We start from the raw sequence: 21,098 nt of genomic DNA, 5'->3' as shown, positions 1-21,098 counted from the left end.
TCAGAAAAGGGAATTCTCACTCCCATTTGGAGTGGCTAAGAAATGCTTTCCAGAGAAGTGGAATTTGGTTTGACCTTGATGAATAAGTAGACTCTCCATAGTGGGGAGTAATGAGGAAGGCAGGGTGAGAAAGACTGCTGGGTGTTCACAAGCCAAATTTCTCTTCTATCTGGGCTCACATTTGGACAGCTTTTCTCCGACTCTCTTGCAGTTTGGCAATATGATTGAGTTCTAGCCATTGGAATGGGATAGAAGTGATGTATACCACATTCAGGCCTGGTGCATAAAAGCGTCCCATGGACCACTCTTCCTATTCTTTACCCATCTGTCTGCCAGATGCAGATGACTTCAAGATCCTATGGCATGATACACTAAAGAAAAAATAAACCTGGATCTCAAACCATTATGTGGGAAGCAGCCATCTTCCAACCAAGAACATCCACATGGGACTATCATCATGAGTGACTAATGAGCTTTTATTGTCTTAAACCATTAATGTATACTTTATTACCAAAGTTAGCATAACCTCAAACAATCAGCAAGCAAGCCAAGAAAGAAAATCTTCTGAGCAAAGGTGCACAAGCAGAATGTTTTAAAGACATGCCAAAAGTTAGTGACTCAGATCAATTGGAGCAGAGGTTGTGGGTGGATACAGTGAGCCTGGAGGATAAGGTTTGAAAGACAGCCAGTGTGTAAAGGGTCTTGGATGTGAAGATGATGAATTTGTACTTGATCCTTCAATAATAGAGAGCCATTAAAAGTTAGTGAGCAGAAAATAGATATACAGTGGTTTTCAGAAGATTAATTTAGAATAGGGAGAGATTAAGTTAAGCATCTCAGCAAAGATATTATTATCAGAATCAATACAGGCCTGCAATACAGGCTCTGGAAACAGGAACTGGAAATGAATAGAAGGTATAAAATGCTGTCATAGGACCTAAAATACCTCATTGCACTCATTTGCACGAGTAGGGGCAGATGCCTTTCTACCCCTAATAGAATATAAGCATCTCATGAGCAAGTAAAATTTCTTATTTATTTCTTTAGGTATTTCTCGTGGCAAGTATAATCTCTGGAACATGGTAGGGGTATTAAAAAGGTTGGCTAAATATACTGAGATAACCACGGAAGAGAAAAACTGAAAATGTTCATTGGGCCAGGTATAAAAATATCTTTGAAACCTAGGACATGATGTTGGCCTGAGAAATGGATTCAGAATTTATAACCAAAGGGACAAACGTAAGGAGAGAAGTACAGAGCACTGAGGACAAAATCTTGAAGAATAATCATAATTCCCTTTAAGGACAGAGAGGAAATGGGTAGCCAAAGAGGAACATAAAGGAGCAGATAGGTCCTAGAGAGCATGGAAGCAAGAGTATAACATCAGTGAAGGCAAAGGAAGAATTTCAAGATGGAGAAAATGGTCAACAGTTCTACAGTGATACCACAGAAGTAACCATAATAATGGTATTCTAAATCCTTTTCTATTCACAAAGTCAAGAAGAACAAAGATGGAGGAAAAGTGATTAAATCTGGAGTAAGAAAAGTAAATGATAACTAAAGAATTTTAAGGAGTATGATGGAAGTGAAAGACAAACTTTTGAGCTATTTGTGCTGATCAGTATATGCTAAATGACTGAATAGATGAAGTCATAAACTACTATATAATCAAAGGTACGAGTGTTTGATAACAGATCTTCTCTCCCAAGTAAACTTTGCTTTAAACAACAATTTATGACTTAAAGGATCCAGCAATATGGAAATAATTTTTTTAACACCTTTATTGAGTCAAAACTAACATACCATATAATTTCACCCATTTAAAGTATATAATTAAATGTTTTTAAATATATTCACAGAGTTCTGCAACCATCATCACAATATAATTTTAGAACATTTCTGTTACCCCAGAAAAAAACTAAATAACCAAGAGTAGTCACTCTCTCTTTCCCCCAACCTCTCAGCCCTAGGCAACCACTAATCTATTTTATGTCTCTATGGACTTGCCTATTGTGGACATTTTGTATAAGTGAAATAATATAATATGTGGTCTTTTGTGTTCAGTGTCATTCACTCAGCAAAATATTTTCAAGAGTCATCCACGTTGTAGTATGCACTGCATTCTTTTCAATTGCTGAATGAATATTTTATTGTAAAGGTACAGCACATTTTGTTTATTCATTCATCAGTGGATGATAATTTGTGTTGTTTTCCATTATTTTTGATGAATAATACTGCTATGAAAATTTGTGTACAAATTTTTTTGTGGACTTATGTTTTCATTTGTCTTAGGTATATACCTAGGAGTGAAATTGTTGGGTCAAATGGTAACTCTATGTTTATTTAACGTTTTGAGGAATGGTCAGACTGTTTTCCAAAGTGGCTATACCATTTTACATTCTCATCACCATTGTATAAGTGTTCTGAATTTCTCCACTTTCTTGCCAATATTTCTTATTTTTGACTTTTTGATTATAGCCATCCTAGTGGGTATGGAGTGGTTTTCATTTGCTTTCCTTGATGACTACTGATGTGGAATATTTTTTTATGTGCTTATTGGCTATTTGTTTATCTTCTTTGGAGAAATGTCTATTCAAATCCTTTGCTCATTTAAAAACTGTGTTATTTATCTTTGTATTATTGAGTTATGAGTGAAAATTATTCTTGTTTGTCAAGGAATTACATCTGTGGTGTAATGCTTCTTGATAGTTTATTTGATTGCTTTTAGCTTTAATTATAGAGGGTATTGACTGTGTTCCTCTAATCTGAATGCAACTTACAAATGTTCCCTTTATCTACTAATTATGGTGACAGTTTGTGGCATTAGGATTTCTTAGGGGAGGGAGGTATTTCAAGGTGACTCTGTAATATGCCACATAGACGGTTGCCCTACTTGAGTCTACTCTTGGGAGCAGATGGAAGTATACATCCTACATTGCAAAGGAATGATCAAGGTGGTAAGAAAACAAAACCATGCTTTTCTAAGTTTGTTTCCCCAATAGGATACCTGACTACATATTTCTGTATTTATTATAAAGAGTTAAATGCCGAGCTACTTCATCCTTTCATGCATATTTACATATAGTGCAGAATCTGAAAACCTTAAAATTAAAAAGCAGGCTTGTCCTTTTCATTTAAAAAAATTTTACTATAACAGTAGCATTTTAAATTCTAGAGCTTCCAGAAAGATGGCCCTGTCCATAATTTCCTCTATGGTCTGCCCATCCCTAAATGTATAGTTTTCTTTTCAAGTTTGCTTTGTATCAAAGTTGGAACATCTGTTTCTTTTGTTTATGCCAACAGATCTCACAAGCATTTAGGCTTTCATAGAAAATGTTCATGCAAATGCCAGCTGGGTGTGGGCAATTAGTTATGTAAGCTACGAGCAAGCTCCCTCTCTGTATACTTAAGGATAATAATTTCTATCGCACCTACAGGTCTTCCTGCTTTATCTTTTTATCGTCAGTGTGTAATTAAGCCTCTCTGGTGCATCCAGAACAGTGTTCTGTGGTGTGAATGAGATTCTCAGAAATGCTAATATACATGTAATTTTAAAGTCCCTCAACCCTTCATTTAGTAGATTTGACTAGACAATGGATTTCAGGGGTTGCTTTTCAGCATTGAGGAATACATTTAAAAAAAGAGAAGTAGACTCAGCATACATAAATCCCTGCCATGGCAGCACTTTCTGATGTTGAATAAAATCCTAGGTTAACTGTGTATTGTACCATTTTTGCTACAGTAGAGATGCTTCAGCTTCTCCTATTACAAAACCTCAGTGCCTCCTAAATACAACATCATTTACAATGCAAATATTTTGATTTGTTTCACATCTGAATGAATGAGATACAGTTAACTGTCTCAGTTGGACAGGTATCAAACATTAAAGAAATCATAACATTTTATTAAACTGCATTTAGTTATTTTATCTAGAAGGCAGGCATGAAAAGTATGTCAAGGGTTCTGATATTTTGCAAAAATTTGCTAAACTTATGTTTGAATTTGAAAGGGTAGTCATTTTTATTTTCCTTAAGAATTATTTTATTTCTCTGTTTAAGGCTAATCTTGCAAAGTCAGAGGTGTAAAGAGGAGAGTAGGGAGAAGGGAAAGAGGACAGAAGAGAGAGAAAATGGAGTGAGGAGGAAGGGGGGGAGGAGTTAAGTGGAGTGGGAAGATGAGGAACGTCTGAGCACATTCCCCATGAATGAACATTTATTTTCTTAAAGCCAGATGTCCTTTAAAACATTGTAAGAAATCAGAAGCCACTTGATGATAAACAGTTGACCGTTTTTGTCTATATAGAAATAATTAAAGCCATAATTGGTTTTTGTTCTTGTTAATTTGAAGGGCACGAAGAGGCAGAGTAAGGTTGACCCTGGACAAAATTTGTAATGTTTATGTTTTGTTGCCTGAGTTCTATTGCCGTGTTCCTCTTCTACTCTCTCCTCATTCGTCTGGGGTTCACCCTTACCACCCCCAAGTCCCACCAACATTTGGGTAAACTCCCCCCCTTCCCCAATCATTAAGAGAATTATCTGCTTAATAGTCACTTGTATATTTGATTAGCTGATTAAACTTTAATTGAAATTCATTCACATCAAAGTTAATAACTTGGCCCTTTGCTTTTCTATAAATATTTTAGAATCTAATTGAAAATGTTTTACCAAGAAAAACAAAAGCGAAGACAAAAACAGCCACTCTACTAGAATTTTAATTGGGATTATATCTATAGGTCAATTTAAGGAAGAACTGACATCTTTAAACATTAAGATTTCCAAACCATACACACTTTTCCTGCCGTTAATTTAAGTGTTCTTTAATTTCTTTCTGTATTTTTTTATTTTCAAAGTAATATTTGGCACACCTTTATGAGAATTATTTCTTTCAATTTGCCTTTTTTTTTTTTCCCTTCCTGAAGGCTTTATATCCCATACTCTACATAGAGTTCTTAGGTCTACACTGCCTAGATATCCGTTCAAGAGAAACTACTGTGAGGATTATGATTGAGTGAAAGCCTTCAACTGCTACACTTTCTGGTCATCCTGCCTCACACTAAGGCTACATTCCTCCCACTAAGTCACTACTTCCAGCCAGTGACTGAGTTTGGAGGGGGTACTGGAGCAAGGCTGTTTCTGGCCAATGTGGGACTTGTCTCATGGGCACTTTTTACTCTGGGGCTGTCTCAGAATTTCTCAGAGCTACAGTGCAGTTTGAGGTTCTTCCTACACAATCCTGCTTCCTTCTCCCTCTCCTTTCACAGGGGCCAGACCTGCATTGTTGTCTAAAGGCTCTTCTGCCTACTTATGCTCTCTTTTGTCTGGCATAGTGATTTCCTCCAATCTTTTGCACATCTGCTTTTGCATTGGTGTCTATTTCTCAGACTACAGAAATGGAGAAAAAGGAATTTCTTTTATTACCTTAAAGAAATTTACATCTGTTCCTAATTTACTAATATTTTTGTAAGTCACGAGAAGGTAGAAGTATTGGCTTTCAATTGGAGAAGGAGAAAAGGAGAAAAAGGTAAAAATTCAAGTGCATTTGAAGGTATAGAGGTGGGATTTCTAATGAACAGAAAATAGAGGTGAGAACTAGTAAAGAAGATAATCCATTCTTGCAAGCCTGAGGCTGAAGCTGGGAGAGGAGAGAAACTTAAGATTAGAAAAGAATTCAGAAATTTTGATTATTACATTAGACTTACCTGTAGTTCTATGATTATTAGACTACACTGAACGTTTAATTACAAAACAATTAAGTTCTTATTGTCTGAGACTACAAAAAATTAGAATCCACCCCAGAACTCACCCAGAGCAGGAATGAATAGGTCTGCAAGGTAAGCTTAATGGAGAGTATTATGAAAAAGTTATTTTATGTAGTGCACTGACTGAATCCTGCTCATAAATGGTCAGACATTTGGGACAATGTCAGTTCAACTGTATAGCTAAGAAGAGTTAGTGTGATTTTTTAATGTATTGAATATTTTTCTTAACAGCTGAGAATAAAGTAGGTTAACTCAAGTCATGAAAAATTCAAAGGCAATTCTTTGATAAGAATAATAGGATTTTTAAAAAGTGGGATAAGATGGAAGTAATATTACATCAAGAAGAGACAAAACACCACTTTTGTGTACACTAGGTGATGTTTCCTTTGTTCGTGTGACTGTTGTTTATCACTCATTGGGTGCAGAGTGTCAGTCACTGTGTCAGTATGATTTGAGGCTGAGAGGTGGTAGAGTTCCTTGAGGTCTTCTCATATCTTCTCCATCTCTTTTCCATTATTATTGGTACTTTTGGGAATGTGAAGAAGCATTATTCCACCTGTAGATCCAGGGTGGACCCTGGTTTTCTAGAAACTCAACCAGGACAACGACATTCCCCTTGCATTTGGCTTAAGTGAAACAGCTCACAGTGGTTCCCAGGGACATGGAAATAAGAGGACATTTGAGGACTGAAGCCAGTCCCCTCTCTCTCTATCTCTTTTTTAAAAATTGGGGTATAGTTGCTTTACAATGTTGTGTTAGTTTCTGTTGTACAATGAAATGAATCAGCTATATGTATACATACATCTCCTTCCCTTGGACCTCCCTTGCCCCCTCCATCCCATCCATCTAGGTCACCACAGAGCACCAAGCTGAGTCCCCTCTCTCTTTATGACTCTGATGTGCGATGGGAAAACTAGAACTGCTAAGATTGTTTTGAATCCAGATGAGAGGCTTGTAACACTAAGGAAGTCTGGATCAAGGGGCTGAAAGAAGTTATGCCTTTGATTAAATAACTGAGCCATGAAACAAATCTAACACCTGTGCTATCTCAGAACCTTCAAGTTTTTTGAGTCAATCAATCCCCTTCTATTTTGAGTCAAATTTCTTACTAGTTGAGACAGAGAGTCCTAACTGATATAAGTCATAGGGCAAAAACTCTGGTTCTAGAGGTAGAAATTCTGAGATATGAATCCTGGAGTTGCCATGATAAAGCTATATAACATAAGGTGAGTTGTTCAACCAGTTTGAGCCTTAATATATTCATCTGTTAAATGGAAGTAATAATACCAAGTTTCAAGTTCTGTTGTATAGATTATATGGAAGTACATATATAAAATGCCCTGCTCATACTAGGTGTCCAGTGAATGTGAGCGTCTTTCCTCTCTGCAACATCACATGGCTTTTATATTTAAAGTAAATTTAATTTCTACTTTGATATTATAAATAAGTAAGTAAATTTCTTTCCTTACAAATATCAGTGAGTGTGACATAGATATCTAGGTTACTAAGTACTTAGGCATTCCCCCTATGCTTCATTTAAAGGAGACTAAGCCTCTACATTATACAAAATCTGTGCCATTGATCACCTGGCATAAGTGATAACCTGTGAGAAGTTGTTTCCTTAAGATGGGTCCTAAAACTGTAAAACTTAACTTCCATGCTGCACCAGGAATATCTCACATTCTATCTAGATACTCCATTCATATAAAAAATAGGTGGTTCTCTGTGCACAGTGTTTCCTACCCACTGATGTCACCTATGACTGTGAAAGGCTGGGCTTGAAGGCAACAATTTCATCTAATGCAGCTGTCACCCCTCTGGCCTTTCCCAGAGCTGAGTAGTCATCTACTTCTTTACAGATAGGAGAACATATTCCCAAAGGAATCACAGAGAGTACGCAGAGGAAACATACGAATGCTGATAAGCAAAGAAAAACAAAATGTGACCCTGGGTGATAAGGGCACCTGGGTACCAGGGCAAGCCAGAAGTGTTGTAATCTTCCTGGACGGTATGCCTCCCTTCCCCTCTATCCACACTGCCCCAGCCTTCAGGTACCTAGGGCTCTCGTAGTCACTCCACAAGTATTGCTGGGGGCATCTGCTTTGCTGCCTTTGGGACACTGCACAAAGTATTGAGGATTAAAATAATGGATAGGATACAGTTTCTGACCTTGGAAAACTCAGTCCAGATGGGGACTGTGAAACCCCTAGTGGCCTTGGGCATCCCTCTGTGATAACCTCATTGGGCCTCCCCTAATGCACCATGCTGGGTATGGGTATATTTATCTTATCTTCATATCTAACAGATCAGGGAGCAAAGGATCTATCTTTCATTAGGCATCTACTAATTCCTAATTTGCTTGTTAGGAAATAAATCTGAGAAGCCATAAGGGAAATAATTTAGGGGGAATGGAGCTGCTCCTGGAAACTATTAAATACTAATAAATAGGCAGCTGCCTACTCATAAGACCCTTCCATCTCCAGAGCTTGAGCCCTGTTTCCGTAGGTGCAGGTAGGACTCTTCTTTAGTGGGGTGGCCCTGTGTATACCAGAGGTGTCCATTCCATCAGGAAAACATGGTCTTTTAAAAAATAATTGATCATGATGTGGGCACTTGCCAATCATCATGAGTTTTTATAGACTGAGATTTAGAAATTGCTTCTATTGCATATATGTGTTTTACAAGACTATAATATTGGAGGCTCTTTAGTATAATATATTGCGCGAGGCTTGAGATAGTTGTTCCTGTCTGAATTAAAGTTGCTATAGTGAGATAACTTACTAGCATCCACTTCAGTTACCACAATTGGTTTGGAGAATTGAATTCGGAATCCCCAGGGATAATCGCCAGTTCCTTTGACTAGTTTCACGGTTCGCTCACGAACTAAAGAGGAAACAAAAAGGGCATTCTTTTGAGTTATTCTTTAGATACTACAGATATGATTATAAATGCAGCTAGTATTTATTGCTTATTTATTACATGCCAGGGGTAATAAAAACATTCTGAGTACTTTACAAGTATCATCTAATTTAATCTTAACATCGGCCTGTAATTAATATTCCTTTTTTGGAGAGGAGGAAACTGAGGCACAAAGAGGTTAACAGCTCATCTGAGTCACATAATGAGTAAGGGGCAGTGCTTCCTTCTCCGAGGCAGCACAACTCCCAAAAGGCAGCTGAGCCTTACAGGTCTGAGGCACTCAGATCCATAAACAGTGGAACATTCATTACAAAGTTATAATACACATGGAAACAAGAAAACAGAATGCTCAGGGGCTTCCCTGGTGGCGCAGTGGTTGAGAGTCTGCCTGCCAATGCAGGGAACACGGGTTCGAGCCCTGGTCCGGGAAGATCCCACATGCCGCGGAGCAACTAGGCCCGTGTGCCACAACTACTGAGCCTGCGCGTCTGGAGCCTGTGCTCCACAACAAGAGAGGCCGCGATAGTGAGAGGCCCGCGCACCGCGATGAAGAGTGGCCCCCGCTCGCCGCAACTGGAGAAAGCCCTCGCACAGAAACGAAGACCCAACACAGCCAAAAATAAATAAATAAATAAACAAATAATTTTTAAAAAAGAAAACAGAATACTCAGCCGTACATTTAGCTCTTACAGGAACCCAGGAAATCCTGAACAACTGAGCTTCTCAGAAACAATGGGAAGAGCTGGGCCTTGGCCGAAATTGTAACTGTAAGGTTATGCTGCATTGAAAGTGGAGAGTTCCAGAGACTTCACAGTAAAAATTCAAGAATTTTTACGTTAGTCTAATAATCTTTAATTAATGTGGCCCAGCTGTTTCTCAGTCTGCTTTTCCATGTGTCTTCTCCCTTTTCCTTCTGCTACCTTTATACCGTCTTTTCTGTATGTGTATGTACGGGGGTGTGTGTGTGTGTGTGTGTGTGTGTGTGTGTGTGTATGTGTATTTCTTCCTCAAGGCTTCTGCTTGCTGACAAGTTCATAACTTCGACTAACTCCTGGGCCCTCTTGACTTTTCTCTACCTCAAGACTTTCCAAGAGCATTTTCCCAGGCTGAATTCCTGAAAGAGGGAATCTCACAGGATGAAACTCATAACTCTTGAGCTATTGCTCTTCAGAGATGAGGAAAGAGCAGGATTCCACGGCAGAAAACATGTCTCTGCAAGACTGTTCCTTTTGTGCAAGGGCAATTTCCATAAAGGGAGATGTGGCCATGGGAGGTGTTTTGTCTTTTACAGTATATTTACACCTTGTTTTTTATTTAGAAAAAAAAAAATCATGCCTGAATCATGCTGGAGTACAAAACTGAAATAAAACATTTGAAGGGCTTAAGTGATCTCAGAAGAATTCTATTTTAAATGCTGACAATGTTATCCAATGAAGAATTACAACAAAAGTCTTCAAAATATTGAGTATTTGGTTGTATTTAAGGACAACTTCATCAGAGAGAAGTATTAATGCAATAGTGGGAGAATTAATCTGCCCCCAACGATTAGACTGGCGTACTTGATTAGTTGAGTTTTTCCTATTTGTTAATGAATATCTTAAAATGATAAAGAATAAATCATAATAAAGTATAATGATAAACTTCCTGAGCTGCAGAAGTGAATTATTAGTAATAGGCCTCTGGGAAAAAGGTATTATTAGGTCTCTGGGAAAAAGGTAATTAATTATAAAATAAGAATGCTCATCTATTAATAAGGGCAAGGCAAATTCACACCTTAAAATTGTAATTTAATAGAATTCCCTTCCATTAAAAAATGGGAATACATTAAAATGTATGGGTAATATATTTTGTAGCTTCTTTTCAACCATTCTTTTGTATTTTTATATTTCCTCATTTCACTTCTCATTTCTCAGAAATATTTAGATATTCCTCCAGGTTGGAGATCAAGGACATTTCTTCTTTGAAGGGTTGCATCCTCTAGATTCATATTCAAAGGTTCATACTAAAAAAAATGTCTAGTGCAGGCAAAATTTAGATAAAATTAGAAACAATCAAGAGTTCAAAGGAACTCTTAACAACTGCATTTTGAGTGGGAAAGGACCTTAGTCCAACTTCCCCTTTGATGAGGAATCTCTTTCTTTGCCATCACTGACAGATGGTCTGGGTGGGCGAGTCCCTGATCTTTGGAGAGATATTATTATTATAAATGTACCTTATATTTTGCAGAGTTTGTAAAAAGATTTGCCATTATTTTATTAAATTTCCTTCCAGATATTCTGAGGTAAATCTTTTTTTAAAAATTAAGTTTCTTATTAAAAAGTGACAAAGATAGTAAAAGGTTAGGTAATCTCTCCAAATGTTCTTAGATGTGATCATCTCCTTGGTCAGCTCAGGAACAAAAATATCTGATAAAAACAAGGAAACAAGCATCTTTGTCTCTAATAATCCACTGTAGCCTAATATCAGAAGTAATTCGTTCACAAACATTTACTAAGTATCTACTTAGTTGTTGCCCAGTTGTTTTCCTATGTATTAGGACTGTAGTGGTGAAGACAGAGAAGAGACTTTTTCTCACGGAGTTTACATCCTAGACACTGGCTACCAAAATTGGCAAACATTCAAAGAGAGAAAGAATAAATTCCCTTCATATGGATTCCTGAAGGAAGGTTTGTTATTACAAAATGTTTGAACAAAATACACTGTTTTTCTACTGGAAAAGGAAACCAAAGCTGCTGTGCAGGTATTAGTGTATTCCAGCCCTAAAATGCTGTGCTCTGCTCTATTCTATGCTCCTGGGAAGATCTCTTATCATTTGTTAATATAATTCCCTTTTGGCAATTATTTTACATGACTGTTTGGACTGCCACTTACTGGATCTCAGCATAATTTAAGGGACAGAACTGGGAAATTCAGGGACACAGAAATGAATATTTTAGCAGTCTGCAACAAGCTGGTAGCTAATCAAGGCAAAAAGAAAATCAGAAATCCTATTTCTGACCTTGGTAGAAATCATTTCTAACAACCCTACTTGTCAAAACTTCTTGCTCCCTATAGGTTAACGTCTTGATACTATCTTCTGCTTTTGACAAATTGATTACCCAATAGATATTTGTTTAATGGAGTATTTTTACTGTGTTGATTCAAATCAAATCATGTTTTTTTGTTTGTTTTCGTATTACATGAGACTGTAAGATAGCTATTGCTTTCAAGGTTGTAGTGGTGGTGGTGGTTTTTTTCAATCAGGCAAATCGAATGTCAACAATGTGTGACAGTATAAACAATTCAATAAAGTCTTTAAATGGTAAGCTCAACTGTAGTGCTCTCCTGTGGGAGAAGATACAATCAAGATGTTTTGCGACATGTTCCCCTCCCACTCTGAAGACAATTTTCTCATATTTTAAGATTTATAGTCCTGGATTCCCTTGCTACTGTCTGGTGAATAATCTATGAGTGCACAGCTGCTGAAAAGCCACAGATGAATGTCATTGTCTTTTCAGAGACTGTGTGGGCACATCATCAAGTAATTTATCCCCCCAAATAACACTTCCTTGGAATCATCTTGTTAGATGTAAAAGTTCAAATGAAGGGTACATATTTCCATAAATACAATACGACTCATATATTGAAAATACCCTAAATTTTCTTTTAGCTCCAGCAATATACTTTTGTAATGATGCAAACCTTTATCTATTTCTCCAAATTATAGAAGGACACTTTCTAGAAGATTCAGGATTGAATTTTTTTAAGTGTAAAATTTATTTTCACAGAATACATACTGGTAGATATAAATTAGTATTACAATATTTTTAAAATGCCATTAGGCTAATAAAGATATCTTTCAGTCTTAAAGCTATTCATTTGCCTCCAACTCACGTTTCCTCCCAATCTCCATCTTCTTCTATTGATGTCTCAAAATCACATAGTTAAAAACATGTATCTGGTATATGTCTTAGTAACAGTAAGAAAGAAAAACTAGCACATTCTTGAACTGAGGTTCAGTCCAATGAATAGTATAAAACTCACCACATTTAAACATTTTCTTTAGTTGTGTGTATGTGTGTGTGTGCATATGTGTGTGTGTGTATACACACACACACATGAATTTTTTGGCAAAATTAAACAGATTTTCTTTTCTTTTTTCGCTAAAGCAAATAACAGTGAATCAACCAAATGCTTGTTCATTGGTGACCACAAACAGTTGTAGAAATGGTGATAATTGTACTTTCTTACATCAGGTGTTAGCCAAGATACTGTGAGGGAGGAATTGTATTTTACCCAACTTATTTTTTCAGCTCCCTGCCACAAACAGTCAATACATATTGGTCAATTTAGTTAGTATATTATGAAATAGCAATTGTTTACAATTTATATAAAATATATATATATGTACACAGACATGTATATGTATTTAATATTTAGTTAAAACTCTCATAAAAATTAAGAAAAATAAGGATAGCAGATAGAAATAGTCAAGATAGATAAAAATAGTGCATTATAATTTTCACATATATAGTCTCACTTTATATTTTTATAACACTGTATGATAGGCAGAGAGATAATAACAGTAAATAAGTGACTTTTCTAAGGTCACATAGCTGGTAAATTACTTTTTATTCATTCATTCAACAAATATATATTGGCTTCCTATAATGAAGCAGACACAGTCCTTGGTGCTTAGAATACATCAATGAACAAATAGAGATCCTAACCCTGAAAATCCTATTTTTGGCCTGGTGGTTTTTTCCTATGCCATCCAATACTCAAATAAAAGTTAGCTATAGAAAATTTTGTTTCTTTTTTAAAAAGTTTATTCCTAATTCTCAGCATCTATTTTTTTTATAGTTGATTTACAATGTTGTGTTAGTTTCTAGCATACAGCAAAGTGATTCAGTTATACACACACACCACACACACACAAACACAGATATATATATACACACATATATATAAATACATACCTATATATACAATATATATTCTTTTTCAGATTCTTTTCCATTACAGTTCATTACAAGATATTGAATATAATTCCCAGTAGGATCTTGTTGTTCATCTATTTTATATATAGTAATTTTTGTCTGATAATCCCAAACTCCTAATTTATCTCTCCCACCACTTCCCCTTTGTTAACCATAAGTTTGTTTTCTATGTCTGTGAGTATGTTTCTGTTTTGTAAATAAGTTCATTTGTATTATTTTTTTAGATTCCACATATAAGCAATATCACATGATACTTGTCTTTCTCTGTCTGGCTAACTTCACTTAGTGTGATGATAATCTCTAGGTCCATCCATGTTGCTGCAAATGGCATTATTTCATTCTTTTTTAATGGCTGAGTAATAGTCCATTGTATTCATGTACCACATCTCCTTTATCCATTCATCTGTCAATGGACATTTACCTTGTGTCCATGTCTTGGCTATTGTAAACAGTGCTACAATGAACATTGGGGTGCATGTATTTTTTCAAATTAGAGTTTTCTCTGGGTATATGCCTAGGAGTGGGATTGCTGGATCATATGACAACTCTATTTTTAGTTTTTTAAGGAACCTCCATACTGTTCTCCATAGTGGCTGTACCAATTTACATTCCCACCAACAGTTGGGAGGATTCCCTTTTCTCCATACCCTCTGCAGCATCCATTATTTGTAGTCTTTTTGATGATGGCCATTCTGACTGGTGTGATATAATGCCTCATTGTAGTTTTGATTTGCATATCTCTAATAATTAGCGATGTTGAGCATCTTTTCATGTGGCTGTTGGCCATCTGCATGTCTTCTTTGGAGAAATGTCTATTTAGGTCTTCTGCCTATTTTTTGATTGGCTTGTTTTGTTGTTGTTGTTGTTATTGAGCTGTATAAGCTGTTTGTATATTTTGGAAATTAATCCCTTGCCAGTTGCATCGTTCACAAATATTGTCTCCAAGTCTGTAAGTTGTCTTTTCATTTTATTTATGGTTTCCTTTGTTGTGCAAAAGCTTATAAGTTTGATTAGGTCCCATTTATTTGTTTTTGCTTTTATTTTTTTTGCCTTTGGAGACTGACTGACCTAAGAAAACACGGCTACAATTTATGCCAGAGAATGTTTTGCTGATGTTCTCTTCTAGGAGTTTTATGGTGTCATGTCTTATAGTCAAGTCTTTAGCCATTTTGAGTTTATTTTTGTGTATGATATGAGGAAGTGTCCTAACTTCATTGATTTACATGCAGTTCATGAGCTTCTAATTTAATTTTCAAAAATTCCACTCTAAATTCCTTAAGTTTTAGAATCAAAGTCTCATGCTTGCTTTTCAATGAATGGTTAATCTCAATTAATTCGTATTATGAAATGAGTATAAATAAATATTCTAAATATGCAATATACAAATCTTGCATTGTCTTATGCATGTGCATAGGAACTCAGAGTTACAACTTTTCCTCATTAAAATCCTCCAATGCTGAATTTCATATTCATAAGAAAAAATTAAGAAAGGCTCTATTTTACTCTACACATAAAACAAATGATGATCTTATATGTAACAACAATTAATCTTGTCTCCATAAATGGGATTAAGATAAAACTAAGCACATTTTGATGCCTGTACTGAAAATTTAAGTACCTCTTTATGCAATAGAATCTATCATACTCATACCTGTCACTTCTGTGTATTTTTAGCAACTTCCCCCAGTGCCTGGACCATAGTAGGCATGGTATTTGTTGAATGCCAATGATTGTATAATTAATTTAAAACATTATTTTTAATCTGAATCTTTGCTTGCTTGAGTTAAATTGTTTACTATTTATCAAAGTCATTTATTTATACCAATAAAACAGAAGTTTATAAAAGCTCTACAGCTTAAATTTTGCAGCAAAGATTGGACTGAAGTAATAATTTCACATGCTGAAAGTTGTTATTCAGGTATAAGTTTTAAAAAAAATCATTATGCTGTTATTGCATTAGGGAAATATCAATAGTTTTAGTAAACTAAATTTTAATCTCTTAAAAAACATCATGAAACTATTAGAATATAATGACATCTGCAAAAACACATGAAAATATTTTATTAAGTGAAGGTATAATTATTATATAATTATATTATTAAATATAAATCAGGCTATATAATTTAATTTAATAATTTAATAATTGTAGGGTCCTTACCAGCTACTGGTAGGGGTTTTTTCTTATATATCAAACTATATACATGATAATATGAAATGCATATTTCATATGCATTTAAAAACAGGACTAGACCTATGTATAATAAAAAGAATGCAGAAACAATAAAATGGTCATATTCCAGTGCTGGAACAATAAATGATTTGTTACTTGTTTATACTTTCCAGTACATTTTTTTAAAATAGTAAGCATTTTTTTAATGGTTCTGAAGAAACTAGGGACAGGACAGGAATAAAGACGCAGATGTAGAGAATGGACTTGACACAGGGAGGAGGAAGGGTAAGCTGAGACGAAGTGAGAGAGTGTCATGGACATATATACACTACCAAATGTAAAATAGATAGCTAGTGGGAAGCAGCCGCATAGCACAGGGAGATCAGCTCGGTGCTTTGTGACCACCTAGAGGGGTGGGGTAGGGAGGGCTGGGAGGGAGACGCAAGAAGGAGGGGATATGAGGATATATGTCTATGTATAGCTGATTCACTTTGTTATACAGCAGAAACTAACACACCATTGTAAAGCAATTATACTCCAATAAAGATGTTTAAAAAAATAAATAAATCTTAAATCATGGTAAAAAAAAAATAAAAATAGTAAGCAATTTTTACTCATAGAATGAAAAAGACTCTTGACTCTTCTTACATTAATCTTTAACTCCAACTTTGGAATTATTATTCTATTTTTGAGTGAGTGCTTAAGACAGTTTGTATTTTAATAGCTTCAGATTCTTTCACAATATTAAGAAGTTCTATATATATACACACACACACATACACATATACATACACACATACCCACACTTCTCTCCAAATGCTCCACCCAGTGTGCAAGTTTGCCGACTTTAGAGACTTGCCTGGTTACAGGTTCTCTAGGACATATTCATTTTACCATAATTGTAGGCTCCTTACCAGCTATTGGTCGAGGTTTTTTACTAAGACATCTGGGGCTGTCATCAGGATTCCCATCATCCCCTCGGAAAACCCATGCTGCTGAATGGAAATTCTCTGTGTAGAATCCTTTTGCTTCAATACCAACTCGAAAGCCAGGATCCACAGAACAGCCATCTTCTGAGGTGACTGAGGAGCAGAAAAGGTGATAACATGAATTATGGTCTGGGAAGAAAGATGTGCACGCACTGATGGCCAAGGTAAGAAAGCTCCCGAATGTGTGCAGGGGCGAAGTCTATACTAAAGGCAGTGTCATCCTGGAAAACAAGTAACTAAGTTTTTTAGACAATTCTCTTGGGAAGAACTTGTATAGTCCTAAAATAGCATAAATAAAATAGGCATTGCTTGAGGGCCTATTGTGTGGGAGTCAGTGTACTAAAGACAGCACTACAAATCCTTTTGCTGAGGAGAAGTGTGCTTTTGAGACTTATATATTAGTATCTAGGGGTCAAGAGGAAGCCACATAAGACTGAGAATTAGCTTTAGAATCCCTTTCAAAATTCCAGGCACAGGGGAAAAAAAATCACTATTGCTTCTCTGTGCTTCAAAGAAGGTGCTGCAAAAACATACATTCCTAGAAAACTCTGTGCTCTTACATGTAGAATGAAGCATATAGGGAGGCAAGTAAAGTTTCATCTGACAGTTTCAGTCATAGCAGTTTACAGTTTTCCGTGTATTTGGGAGTTTCTTGGATTGTATAGAAGGCTATGCCAGTTAAGGAAACGAGAGTGCATTTCTATTTTATCTTCCAAGTATTTCTTTGTGGTCCTGTTTAGGTAATTGAAACCTGAATAAAGTCATGCCCCAAGCCTTTCAGTCTTTCAGGGATACAAAATTGAGAAGCACTATTTTATAACCAAAACATACTTTCAAGAAAAACACAGGTCCTTTACTTACATTTCTTAATGATCATGAAGAGAGTAGGGTTTGTAGATCACAGAATGATTCTTAAACAACAACAACAAAACACTTCTCTTTTAATGTCTTCTCACATACTATAGTTGCTCCCATGTGTTTATCTTAAAAATTATAGGTAAAACCTTTTACTTACTCCCCTCAAGGTGTCCAGCAGTAATCAGCTGGACTTTTGCTGAAGGTCAGTTATATAAACCCCAGAAAGGTTCTTTTGCTGTCACTGATTTTCTCTGGAGACTCATTACTAATGGTTCTTGCCCTTGGCCCAACATTTCCACCTCTGCTCTCCTAGTACTGGACTGAAGGGTGTAAATGTTAGTTGTCCTGATACATAGATAAATGCAACAATAAGTTTCTAGCTCAAATATTTGTTTAACTTGTGTGGAAATGGTCAGGGGTGGTATACTGACAAAGCATGCTACAGCATAGTCTCTTGCAGACAGTCAAGAACAAACCCCAGGACTTCCCTGGTGGCGCAGTGGTTAAGAATCCACCTGCCAATGCAGGGGACATGGGTTCGATCCCTGGCCTGGGAAGATCCCACATGCCGCGGAGCAACTAAGCCCGTGAGCCACAACTACTGAGCCTGCGCTCTAGAGCCCACGAGCCACAACTACTGAAGCCTGTGCTCCTAGAGCCTGTGCTCCGCAACAAGAGAAGCCACCATAATGAGAAGCCCACGCACCACAACAAAGAGTACCCCCATTCGCCGCGACTAGAGAAAGCCCGCATGCAACAACAAAGACCCAACACAGCCAAAAATAAGTAAATAAATAAATAAAATTTAAAAAACAAACAAATAAATCCCAAATGTTTTTAATGCTTATTCTTATAGTTTTTATTTTATATACCAAATACAATTTCATTAATCACTTGATATTAATTCACAATGGTTTAAATGGTTTTAGATATATTTATTCATTTATTACTCATGTATTGAGTTGAATTAATTTAAAATAATTGTTCCTCTATCATGAGCAAGGTACAATTTTAGGCATAATGGGGATAGAAAGATGAGTAAGATATAGGACTCAGGATGCAGTAAGAGAGTTCAGAGGAAGGAGAGTAATTGTGGCTGTAGGGAAGGGAAGGATTAAAGGAAGGAGTGGGCAAAATTTCTACAGGATGATGGGGTTATGGATTGGTAGGTAAACATGATATGGACAGGTGACCCACAGTAGGGCAGTAGGTACTGGAAAGATAGACCATGTTGATTGAATAAATAGAATTTTGGTGTGTGAAAATAAAGGGGATGTTATATAGTAATATAATGTAATGATAAAGTTGAAATGTAAATGATATGAGAATGTTATGAGACATCTTGTTTATTGAAATAAAAGTGATAACTTTCAAATAGAATACTTTAACTCAGGATATAGAACACCTTCCACATATCATATTTCAAAATCCCTTAAGTATGTTTGCACTCATGTTTTGAATAAATCTGAGTGTGAATTTGACTTTAAATGGTAGGAAGAGTAAACCAAAAAGTTGTAATAATTCATTGACCTATCTTTCTGAGCTTTAAGCCTAAATCAAAGCTGCTTCCCACATACTTGCTAAAGTTACAGAAGCCCTAAAGGCTTTTAAAGTGTCATCCATTATTTGATTTATTTCCTATATCCTTGGCCTTAAATATTCAGTTATATTTTAATATTTATGAATATAACATATGTAGATTCCTGGGAAAGGATTTATCTTTATTTTTTTTTTCTGAGCAGGAGCTGTCCACGTTGGACAGGTAATCATCCCCCTATCATGTGAAGGTCTGAGGGTGGGCCTTTCAATTATAGTCATCTTTGTTTTTGTCAGCCTGCATGAGACTGTAAAAACAGCTCCCTTACTTATAAACAGATCTGATTACGTGGATGAGCAGTTCTCTGTTCCTTCAGTTACCAGGACAGAGCTAATCAACATATTCTTACATAAACTGAAACATAACATGCGTGTTAAAATCCAATGAAGCAGCACGCCACACACCTGCTGCAGCTTTGAGCTGCTGGATTTCTCAACTGACCTTTTGGAACTTTGAGCCAAAGAGAAAACAAATCCAAATGTTTCTGTCACCAAAATTTGGTCATCTAAATTTGGCTTGCTAGATGAGCCTTTTAATAAATGAAACTTTAAAACAGAATGAGCTCTTTTTTTTAAGTTTTTAATTTTTTTAATATATATATATTTATTTATTTGGCTGCATCAGGTCTTAGTCGCAGCATGCGGGATCTTCATTGCGGTGCGCGGGCCTCTCTACAATTGTAGCGTGTGGACTCCAGAGCGCATGGGCTTAGCTGCCCCACAGCATGTGGGATCCCAGTTCCCCGACCAGGGATGGAACCCACGTCCCGTGCATTGGAAGGCGGATTCCCAACCACTGGACCACCAGGGAAGTCCCTCTTTTTTTAAATTTTTAAATTTTTTTTTACAGTAGGTCCTTGTTGGTTATCTCTTTTAAATATAGCAGTGTGTACATGACATGTACACAGAATGAGCTCTTAAATATGCTCAGTATGACAGAAATTGCATGTGCACTTCTTTGCTCTTGAAAAATTTAAATACTTCCTTTTTGGGACTTGAGAATCAAAAAGATAAAATACTCAGCTCACTTCCAGGTGTCTTTAGGCATTCTCATATCTCTTTCATTCTACTGTATTACTTGACGGTAAGAAAAAAGTGGTATCTAATGAAGTGAGACCCTATTTGGACATTTCCAGAGAGAGACCGGGTCAGTTATGAATGATCCAACCAGAGGCAGTGAGTTGTTTTGTTCAAGAGGGTGGACTCCTGGTCAGAAGGTCTGGTTTGAAACCCAGCCTCACCACTAATTATAGCAAAGTGACATTGGGCAAGTCACTTATTCTCTCCATGATGCAGATTCCCCACTTGGTAAAGTCAGGATGAAAATACAGCACTTAACTAATTTATATTGTAAAGACTGACATAGCAAGCACAATGTAATTGTTAGCTCTTATTATTAGAAATGGAAGTTCTTTTATTGTGTAAATACAGTTCCATAAAAATTCTTATTGCTGAATGAAATAAGGGAAATGCTATCAAGTATCCTCACACAATTAGACCCAAATTCTTGCCACATCTGTTTGTAATACAGGAACCATTCGAGATTATAAATATCAGAGCTCCATTTTGCGGACCCTTCTGACTTCCGTTTACAGCCTTCAAGTTATTTACCTGGTGTGCCTTAGTCAGCATTCCCCACAGCCTAGATGGATTGATCAACTGTGTCCACAGACATAAATATGTCATTCCTAATGTCTTTTCCAGTTATTATGTAGGAAGTCAGAGATGAGTGAGATTAACAGACTGAGAAACACCAGCTGTAATGATGCTCGATAAAGCTGTCAGATTTGAATTCATGGATTAGTAGCATATCCTGACTCTATAAATGA

General features: G+C 36.3%; 1 protein-coding gene across 1 annotated transcript in view; it reads right to left on the bottom strand.

Moving 5' to 3' along the window:
- Positions 1 to 21,098, bottom strand: part of LOC309657711 (uncharacterized protein) — a 104,591-nt gene that overhangs the window by 63,294 nt on the left and 20,199 nt on the right. The window contains exons 3-4 of the mRNA XM_082455533.1: positions 16,741 to 16,908; positions 8,540 to 8,641 (exon numbers count right to left, since the gene is read on the bottom strand). Of these exons, the coding sequence (XP_082311659.1) occupies positions 8,540 to 8,641; positions 16,741 to 16,908 (270 nt within the window). The remainder of the gene's footprint in view (positions 1 to 8,539; positions 8,642 to 16,740; positions 16,909 to 21,098) is intronic.

This window comes from Balaenoptera physalus, assembly GCF_965194825.1.
Source record: "Balaenoptera physalus genome assembly, chromosome: 3".
NCBI lineage: Eukaryota > Metazoa > Chordata > Mammalia > Artiodactyla > Balaenopteridae > Balaenoptera > Balaenoptera physalus.
This window is presented reverse-complemented; position numbering and strand designations above follow the sequence as displayed.